We start from the raw sequence: 11,031 nt of genomic DNA, 5'->3' as shown, positions 1-11,031 counted from the left end.
TCCAACTTAGATTAAACTGCCAACTGACTGGAGAAAAACATGTTGAGTCCTTTGGCCTTTAACAGCCATTTTACCTGCAGAAATCAGTAAGCGAATCTTCTTTTCACAGCAGAGAAGTCAACATTATGGCCTCACTAATGATAGAAGATTAGATTGCTATTAAAGGCATAAGCGCCAGATCAAAAGTTAGCCAGCTTATCTGGAGCTGTTTTACATTGCCTCTGGCTATCCGAATGCACCTTGTACTGGCAAACAAAGTGTTAATTTTTCCCAGCAACTCTTTGTGTCCACCCATCTAGGAGGCAGAACCACATCAGGTTGTTCTATAAAGGCAGCTATTGGAGTCAGAGCCCTAGTGAGTGCCAGGTGAGGTTACCTATGTGGAACTGGCTGCCCCTGCAAGAAAGATCCTGGGGTTAGCTTTGACAGCTGGACTGGACAGAGCTCTCCAGCAAGTACCATTTCCTTCACCATGGCTGTCATTCATCCTGGACGATCTGGGCCTTATATGGAACTGCAGATGGGGTCAAGGCCTGACTCGGATTTTGATTCAGATTCTGACAACCCAGTCTTCAACAGCACCAAACCTGGTTCTGGTTATCCTGCCTGCTCCCAAGTGATCCACAGTGGTCACTTCATGGTGTCATGTCCACACAGGGACTTGGTGCCCCGTCGGCGCCATCATCAGGCGGAGCCAGAAGTCCCTGATCCTCCAAGCATTGATCCCACTCTCACCCGCCTGTTTGAGTGCATGAGCCTGGCTTACAGGTGAGTCTGGGAGAACTGCCTGCCTCCAACCATGTTCAATTCTTTTGACAGGTGGCCACGGGGTGTCTTTTCTCAGGAATCCTGGAGGTTCTGTTAAAGTGCAGGGGCCTTTTTATCCAAGAGGGGAACAATCTAGAAAAGGCAACACGGAGGATTTGATGTAGGGGAGGCAGGATTGGATTAATCTCAGAATTGAGGTTTTCATAGTTGAGAGAGTCAGAGATAAACCTGGCATCTCATAGTGGAGACAAAAACATGAACCTTGTGGATTTTTCTGCCAACCCACTCTGATTTTCATTGTCTTTTTCTTTCTGAGCTGAAGTCCAGTTTTTTTTTGTGATTCCTTGAATTGCAGTCTCCAAACTAGCAGAAACATTAAGCTGTCAGTAATGATGAGTCCTGAAATTCATCCTGTGATTGCAGAATTGCAATCTTGCAAAAATGCAGATTGTAAATCTGTTGGGGTACAACTTTTAATGAACTTCAGGGAAAACTTCACTCCAGATTATCACCGCTTTCCCCAGAATTTTAGTAACCTGTATGCCAAGGAGGCCCTTCCCAGGTTGGGGAAGCATTGGTACAGTCCCTATTTGCTCCAGAATCCAGATAAATGCATTTTCTCCTGTGCTGGTTTGCCAGCTGCATCTGACCAACTAACTGCTTTGCTCAGAGTGTAATTTACTTTGGAACTCTATGCCACAGGATATTGTGATGGCTCATATAAGAAGGGGATATTTTCCTTGCTGCTTTTTAATTAATTCTCTTGCTAGTTTTACCCATTATATTAAGCCATGGTTTAACCATCATCATCATCTGCACTGCAGAGTTCACATTAACATTTAAACACACTGTAACAAATTCAAAAATTAAAATCCACATGAAATTGGTAAAATAAAAGGGGAGGTCTGCTATTGTCACCTTCTGGGATATATATATTTTTTTACTTCTTGCCTAGCCCTAGCCTATATCCTGTGTTTCTTAGAACTCTCTTTCCATGTGCCAACTACTTATCTTCCAACCCTAGATATGATTGGTCAAATAGTACTGTTTATTAAGGAAGATAAAGTTGGTTGGGATACCACAATAAACTAAACTATTTGGCTTGGTGTTGATTAAGTCTGTTGTGTGAAGTGATAGCGAGTCTGGTTCGAGTGTGAAACACGTAGCCTTTCTTTTCAATCCCAGGGAAGAAGGAAAAAAGATAAACTCTTGCTATTGATGGAAACTTATGGGGACCTGCTTCTGCCTTTTGTAAAAGGGCTTTTGACCTTTTCTCCCCCTCCCATAGCAAGACTTTATCCTTTTTCTTCTTCCTTAGGATTGAGAGGAACAGCTCTGTGCAGGAGAGGTCTTTTGATCAGAGGGAAATACATTCATCAGCAATCTTTTCTTTTAACCAAGTTTCACCAATTTCCCATAGAACTTTTGTGGTGGAATCACCCTGCTTCCTCAGTGGCATTTTAATGGAAGTCCAGATTTTGTAATTCATTTGAATCCCTCCAGTGTATCACAAGACCTTTCACTTTCTTTTAATCCAGGAAAGGGTAACATTTTTTTTTACTCCCAAGTATTAGAAGTATTATGAGTATTATGTATGAGCTGTGGTGGTGCAGTGGCTAGAATGCAGTACTGCAGGCTACTTCTGCTGCCTGCCTGCAGTTTGGCCATTGGATTCTCACCCGCTCAAGGCTGACTCAGCCTTCCATCCTTGGTAAAAAGAGGACCCAGATTGTTGGGGCAATATGCTGGTCTGCTCCAACAAGAGTGTACCTATATATGGGGGGGGGAAGACTTAAGCAAATAGCTTCTAATAGCAATAGCACTTATTATTATATACCGCTTCACAGTGCTTTACAGCCCTTTCTAAGCAGTTTATTGGTATATTGCTAACCAGAGGCCTCTTTTAAAGCCATCACTACATTTGTGGAAGTGAATTCCTCACATTAATCTTGTGTTGTGTGTTCTCTTTCATTTCTTCAAATTCTCTGTCCAGTCTGCTTCATTGGATGATTCCTGCTTCTAGAAAAAAAATCCCCAAACATTTTATCTATGCCATATAGATGATTTTACATCTTTCAATCAGGTTCTCCTTCTAATTTTTTCCAGGTGAAAGCAGGTGATAAGAAGTGCCCTATCCTTTTCCTCTAGGGTAGAGGAAATTATGTTGCTTTCCCTTTCTAACTTGCCCTCTCATTTCAACTCATGAATGTGAACCTGACCATTGCAGTTAATAGATCATAGTTTAGTATATTGTGTTGCCAACCATCTGGGGTTTGGTTTAGGTCAATTTGTGGTCCTTATTCCTCTTTCTTTGAAAGAGACATCTTCATTTGTTTGCCTAAACATTATGGCTTTGAATATTGCTATTCATCTGTAGAAGTCTGCTTGTGTATTTTTTTTGATGGAGAAGGTCAGAAAAGTAGCATTTATTTTGTAGTAGACCTTCTCATCAACTCACTGGCAGTTTGGGACAGCCTTAGTTGCGGGGTATTGCAGCAAATGCCTGCTTAAATGAGGGCATTTTCCCAGCTTCCAGAGGCTGTTGGCTTCTGGACATGGTGTTCCCAAGCCTTGTTTACTTTGATCCATGGGGTGGCCCCAGTTCAGGCAAATCAGGAGATAGAAAGACTGTAAGGACATCCCGCCTGATACACAAACACCTGTGATCTCACTGCTGCCTAAGCACAATTCTCTCTGCTTTATATACACTGTGCTCTCCGCTACTCCCAGCCCTTTAAAGAAATGTCATGACAAGAATGAATATGGAGAAAATGACTCACTCTCCATTGATACTGTAGAACTTGGGATCAGCTGGCTAAACTGAGCAGTGAGATCACAAGGACGCACTCTTCATATAAATGGCCCGGATAGATGTCATGTGGTTGGATCCTAGCAGTGGACAATTCTTTCTTGAGAGAGACGGTTGTTCTAGCCCCCGTAATGAGTTATTGGTTCACCCCCTTCTTGAGTAGCCATCACTAGATCCTTCTACACCGGACAATTTTTATCGTTACTGCATGGTACACTTTTGTGAGATGGATGGTTATGTAAGTATAATTAGCTTATACAGGTAGTCCTCAACTTAGGACCAGTCACTTAATCACCATTCAAAGTTTACAATGGATCTCCTCAGAGTTACTTACAGCCTGGTTTTGGAATTATGACAGCTGCACAACCCCCTGTAGTCATATGATACCATTCTGGGTGATTATCAGTTAGTTCATTTTTATACTGTTTGCAGTGTCTTGCAATCACATGACTACAATTTGCTATGCATTTTCCGGTTTCTGCTATTTATTTCCAGGTTCCAGCAAAAACGCTCACTGGGGGAATTGATTCCCTGAATGACTACAATGTTCACTTAATGACTGTGTAAAACCAGTTGTAATGTCAAATCTGATTACACGAGGCCTCAGCTTACAATTGCAATAATTTACGACCATAATTCCATGGTCAATTATGGACATATGTCAAGTAATTGTAGCCCTAGGAATAACTTTTTGCAGTTTGCTTAACAACCATGGTGTTCACTTAACTGTTGCCCCAAAAAGGTTGTGAAATTGGGTCAGTCACATGGGTGATCCATTTTACAACTATCACAACATGACTATGATGGGCAGGGTCCATTACAGTCCTAAATCAAGGATTAACTGTAATATAACCTTACAATAAAAATAGAGCTAGTACTCTTGAATGTGGGGGTATTTCCATTATGACTATCACTGCATGCATGCTGTTTCTTCATTATGGTTATATAAAAATAACTTTGTGATTAAATCTGCTCCTTTACCTGTGTATTTCTTTTTCCCCATCCTTTGCTTGCGTTTGCTTATTTTTCTGTGTCATATTTCTTCCTGCAATCATTTATTTGATGGCAGTGTTGATACATTCTTATCCTGAAAGTATTCTCGGGGGGTTTGTTGCAAAAACTGACAACACCATTGTGATGATGGTTGGATGCCATCTTGGGCAGTTTTGAAACTTTGTGCCAAGAAGAAGCAAGTATAAATGAATTATGATATTTAGCATGTTTACAAAATTTTCTCAAGGCTTTGTTCCTCAGCTCTACAATTTATTCTTAACTTTCAGTTTCCTACACTTTGGAGAAGGCAATAATCCCTCTCTCCCATCGATCCCAACTTTAAATTTTTTTGAAAAACCTGTCCATATCCTCAAGTATATAGCTATTATTGTCGGAGATAGAAGCAATGCTTTATTTTGATATGAACAAAAACTGGGATTTACAGATAGCTGGACCTTGGCTTGGAGCCAGGTTGGTCTTCTGTATTCCTGAATTTACAATTCTCCGCTACTAGAAGCATGCAAATGCCTGATTCTATCTGAGGCCTTGGCTTGGTACAGGTAGTCCTCGACCTGAGACCACAATTGAGCCCAAAATTTCTGTTGCTAAGTGAGACAGTTGTTAAATGAGTTTTGCCCCATTTTGCAATCTTTCTTGCTACAGGTTGTTAAGTGAATCACTGCAGTTGTTAAGTTAGTAACACGGTTCTTAAGTGAATCTGTCTTCCTCGTTGACTTTGCTTGTAAGAAGGTTGCCAAAGGGGATCACCTGACCGTGGGACACTGCAACTGTCATAAGTATGAGTCAATTGCCAAGCCTCAGAATTTTGATCACATGACCATGGGGATGCTGCAATGGTCGTTAAGTGTGAAAAACAGTCATAAGTCACTTTTTTCAGTGCCGTTGTAACTTTGAACGATGACTAAATGAACTGTTGTAAGTCGAGGCCAACAGGTACGTCGCTTAACCCTTCCCTTCCCAGCTACTTAGAATCACAGAATTGAGATACAGTAATTGAATCATTCCTTTTCAGTGTAGGAATCCATATGAAAGAACTGTTGATAAGCAGTGATTTATTGTTGTTAGTTGCGAAGTCGTGTCCGACCCATCGCGACCCCATGGACAACGTTCCTCCAGATCTTCCTGTCCTCTACCATCTTCTGGAGTCCATTTAAGCTCACTCCTACTGCTTCAGTGACTCCATCCAGCCACCTCATTCTCTGTCATCTCCTTCTTCTATTGCCCTCAATCTTTCCCAGCATTAGGCTCTTCTCCAGTGAGTCCTTCCTGGCCAAAGTACTTGAGTTTCAACTTCAGGATCTGGCCTTCTAAAGAGCAGTCAGGGTTGATCTCCTCTAGGACTGACCGGTTTGATCGCCTTGCAGTCCAAGGGACTCGCAGGAGTCTTCTCCAGCACCATAGTTCAAAGACCTCAATTCTTTGGCACTCAGCCTTTCTTATGGTCCAACTTTCACAGCCATACATTGCAACTGGGAAAACCATGGTCTTGACTATACGCACTTTTGTTAGCAGTGATAAGCATCCTTTATTTGATATCTCTGGCATTTTGGTTCCATTGATAAATGATTCTTAATGTTGGGTTTTTTTTTAAGCATTCAATCAGAACGTCCTGTAATTTAAATCCATCATCCATATCTTGCATTCTGCGGTAACAGAGAAAGATCTTGGCTTTTTGATGTATGACAGTATTTCAGATATTAAAGTTTCATTATATTCCCATTCAGTTTTCACAAAGTGGATCATTTTCAATTCTTTCAAGCTCTCTTCATGAGATTTACTGTCTGTCCTCCTAATTATCCCTGAACCTGTTTCAGTTTGTTTAAATAAGTATTTTGCAATTTTAAGATGTGTGTACTACAATTCCCAGAAATCCTTAGTCAGCATGAAAAACACTGGTCTAAATCTTTGTGCCCCTAATTGGACACAAGACTTAAAGTGGGATCTGACATACATAGAATAAAAGGTACCTACGCTTCCATAATTTGAAAAGCGTTTCCCCTCTGGATGCAAATGGGATTCTAGTCTACAGGTCAACTTACAACAGTTCATTTAATCACCGTTCAAAGTTACAATGGCATTGAATAAATGGCATTGATTTATGACCATTTTTCACACTTACGACTGTTGCAGCATCCCCAGGGTCACGTGATCAAAATTCAGATGCTTGGCAACTGTCCCAGGGTCACGTGATCACCTTTTGCGACCTTCTGACAAGCAAAGTCAATGGGGAAGCCAGATTCACTTAACAACCATGTTACTAACATAACAACTACAGCAATTTACTTAACAACCATGGCAACAAAGATCGTAAAATAGAACAAAATCCATTTAACAACTGTCCTACTTACCAACATCAATTCTGGGCTCAGTGTGGTTGTAAGTCAAGGACTACTGGTACTTTTGTTGCAGCCTTGCTACACTATCAGATTATATTACCGTATGCTATTATGCGATGATCCTTTACACACAAGCATTCCCCATCTATCCCTGTGTATTTTATTTCTAAATAAATTTTTTTTGTACTTGTCTGTCCTGATGAGCATTGTTTGAATATATGTTGAAATTGGATAACCATTTGTTTGAAATGGTATAGGGTTTTCTGCTTGAGCAAGGGGTTGGAGTAGAAGACCTCCAAGGTCCCTTCCAACTCTGTTATTCTGGCAGCAATTTTATGTGTCCACTTAATTGCCGTGCCATCCACATTTAAGTAGTTTGCTGATCAAAATGTAATGTGATGTTCTGTCAAATGTGTAAGGCATAGCTGTAGTAACAATTTACTAAGAAAATTGCCCAACAAAAATATGAGATAAGTTTAGTTTGGCACGATTTGTTCTCAGAATGTTTGCAGGTCAGGCTCTTTATAATTTGTTTGAGAATCTGCCCAGATATCTATGTCAGACTAACTGGCTAGTTGGCCTTCTGTTTCTCTTTTGAAGATAGGGACACCACCGTGTTTCCCCGAAAATAAGACCGGGTCCATAGCTTGGTGCTCGGCTGCTGAGGTCTTGCAGAACCGAGCTACTGATTGAATCCATAGCTTGGTTCTTGGCTGCACAGGCCTTCTGGAAAGCCCTGTGGCTGAGAAATGCAGGCAAGGCTGCAGAAGAGGCCTCAGAAAAAGAAATGGGCTGGCAAGGAGAGGCCTGGCTGCAAGATAAGTGGGTGCGGGGCGGGTGGGGCGGCTCCACCCCCCCAGCTTGATTTTTAGGTGTGTACCTCGCCCCAAAACTGGGCTTATTTTTGGGATAGGCCTTACTTTCGGGGAAACATGTTATTTGCCCAATTTGCCCAAGTAATTTTATAAAATTACTCAAAAATAGTATATAAAGGCTCAGACTACACACTACAAAATATTAGTGAGTTCTTTCAAAGCCTCAGTATGCAATTCATCTGACTCTGGAGAACTGAACTAAATAAATATGTCCTGACTATATTTCTATCTGTCTTGAAATTCAATCCTGCTCCTTCATTGTGCTTTTGACAGTTTTCTGGCAGAACATATCCTTTTTGTTTGCTTGGGTTTTGAAAGGAAATTGTAATTGTTCATTTATGAACTCCCACTTGCCTTGGGCTCCTTTTCCATTCCTTCAGATTATGAAATCCTACTCTGTTTATTCAAATATGTATCATTGGAGTAATCTTTAAATCTGTAGGTACAATAAGCACCATATAAACCATTAATAGGGCATGGTTATTTTTATTCTGTAATTGTAATCAGTCTCCCCTAATTATCCTGGCAAAAGATCATGGAGGAGATAAAGGTAGTCCTCAATTTACAACTGGTCATTTAGGGGCTGTTCAAAGTTACAGCAGACTTCCTTAGAGCTATTTATGAGCCGGCTGCCCCACCCACCACGGTTGACAACCAGCCCATATTTACAGCCCTTTGTGGCATCCTGCGGTCACATGACTGTGATTTACAATGATTTTTTTCCTGGCATTTCTGGTTTCTGGCAAAATTGCACTTAGACTTATATACCGCTTCACAGTGTTTTACAACTCTCTCTAAGCACTTTACAGAGTCAGCCTATTGCCCCCAACAATCTGGGTCCTCATTTTACCGACCTCGGAAGGATGGAAGGCTGAGTCAACCTTGAGCCACTCGAGATCAAAGTGGCTCAGACTTTGCCTGTAATGCTGCATTCTAACCGTTGTGCCACCGTGGCTCCAATACCGTGGTGGTACACAATGGATTTGCTTAATGATCACAGCATTTGCTTAATGACTGCTGCAAAAGAAATAATGAAATCAGCCACAGACTGCTTACGGACTGGCATGACTGGCCTCAGTAATGGTTGTAAGTCAAGGATTAGTCTTTCCTATAATTCTTTTTCATTTATCCCTATTTGTTCAAGTTTGGTCCAGGCACTAGATGGAAACACTTTCATTCATGTCAGTGGAAACTAATCAAGGAGAGAAGCAACCTAGAACTAAGGAGAAAGTTAGTTTCTAACATTTGTTAGAACAATTAACCAGTGGAACAACCTGCCTCCAGAAGCGGTGAATGCTCCAACACTGGAAGTTTTTAGAGACTGGACAGCCATTTGTCTGAAATGGTATAGGGTTTCCTGCCTGAGCAGGGGGTTGGACTAGATGACCTTCAAAGTCCCTTCCAACTTTATTATTATTATTATTATTATTATTATTATTAGGATGGATGTGCGTGAAAATTTCACTCTGGACCAAACAATCTCACCTTATGAGAAGTGCTCTTTATTTTTTGAGTCTTACACCCAGTGCACATGCAGGATTAAGATGTTTTTCTGTCTAATTTTGACTGGAGGACAGAGAAGCCTTAATTCAAGAAACAAGAAGCTGATGCATGCCGGGAAGATCACTCTCACTAGCTGTCATTCATGAGTCATCTTTGGCCAGCAGCCCTGTATCTAGACAGCCTGTCATTTGGGAATGTTTTCCTTTGACTTTTACAATCTAACATTTAGATATGAGTGGCCTTATCCAAGAGATTGATAGGGCAAGTTATTATGTATCTCCCATTCTCTAGAGAAGAACAGAACAAAGTTCATTCTGATGAACCGAGTGCTACAAGAAGATTGGTTCTCTTTCCTTTCCTTTCCTTTCCTTTCACTTGAGTTGCACTCCTTGCCCTTCTCTCCCTTCTCCCAAACGTCAGGCTAACTTTGACAATAAGAAATTCACCCAGAGTAAGATTTAATAGTCTTCTGAACATATGATAACTGCTTTTTTCTTATTTATAGAGTAATCAGAGCAACAAGCTAGATGTAATTAGACATCGCTGCAAGGAGATGGGGAGAAGATAGAAAAGAAAGACATTCATACAGGATTCCTGTCTCATGAATATAAGTCAGAATATATTTTCATGGAACTCTCTTAAATGCTCAGTTCTTGAAGAGGTTGTTCCTCCAAATACCCTCTCTCAATCTGCCATTCATATATGTTAACCAACAGTCAAGCTGCCTGGAAATCCTGATAGTTGTAATTCTGACATCTCTCTAAAACACCAGACTGAGTTATGCTGATCCAAGTTGTGTTGTTGCACAACACCATTAACCTGGTCATTAAGTTAATCCATTGTCTGAGTTTACACAATACAAATCAAGGAAATTGCCTTTAAAACACATATGCATCACGCAAGCTAGCCAAAGTTAACACTAATCACAGTGGATGTACTGTAATATGCAAACCAATTGCTAGTCTATAAGTGATCACTTGTTTAATTGTGTTGTGTGAAATCAGACAGAGTGGTGGTAATGCATTTTTGTTTGGCTGAATGTATTCGGTATAATCAAATATTATATTTTATTCAACTGTTTGAGCAATGTGCACTTGATCTCCAATTTGAATGTAGGCTCCTGTATTTAAAGTTCTTAGTATTTAAGAATCCTCTTTTGTGTTAACTATAGCTCTCAGGGTACAGTATTGTATCAAATTCTGGGAGCATTGAGTCCAAACTGGAAAGTTACTGTGAGAGGTTCCTGGCATTGAATTCTAACACTGTTTGTCTGACAGGTGTGTGTGTGTGTGTGTGCGCGCGCACGCGGGGGGGGGGATTCCACCAAGTTGTACTAGTTCTACACTGGTCTAATTCCAAATTCATGAATACAACACAACCTCCTCCATTGCAATCTCCTATTATTCCACGTAAGAAAATAACTGGGTTTGCAAAACAGGCTAAAACATAATGTGGTTGGTTTAATAATATGATTTAGCAGGGTGAACAAATCAAGCCATTGTGGTTTGTAAAAACAAGGATTATGGCTTTAGAGTTTAGAGTTTAGAGTTTATTGTATTTATATCCCGCCCTTCTCCTGGTGGACTCAGGGCGGCTTACAGCCAGTTAAAACAAAACAATTAATACAAATATACAAAATTTAAAATAAATTAAAAGATATATTTAAATAGGCCTTTTCATATTTTAAAAATTGATTAAAATCCAATTTAAAATATCCCTAGGCCAG

At 40.5% G+C, this 11,031-nt stretch overlaps 1 protein-coding gene across 1 annotated transcript in view; it reads left to right on the top strand.

Moving 5' to 3' along the window:
- The first annotated feature begins 472 nt into the window (after positions 1–472).
- The window catches only part of MLXIPL (MLX interacting protein like), a 56,495-nt gene continuing 45,936 nt past the window's right edge, over positions 473–11,031 (top strand). Inside the window, exon 1 of the mRNA XM_015812807.1 lies at positions 473–768. Coding sequence (XP_015668293.1) covers positions 473–768 — 296 coding nt within the window. The remainder of the gene's footprint in view (positions 769–11,031) is intronic.

This window comes from Protobothrops mucrosquamatus, unplaced genomic scaffold, assembly GCF_001527695.2.
Source record: "Protobothrops mucrosquamatus isolate PMUCROS unplaced genomic scaffold, P.Mucros_1.0 scaffold112, whole genome shotgun sequence".
NCBI classification, from domain to species: Eukaryota; Metazoa; Chordata; class Lepidosauria; order Squamata; family Viperidae; genus Protobothrops; species Protobothrops mucrosquamatus.
This window is presented reverse-complemented; position numbering and strand designations above follow the sequence as displayed.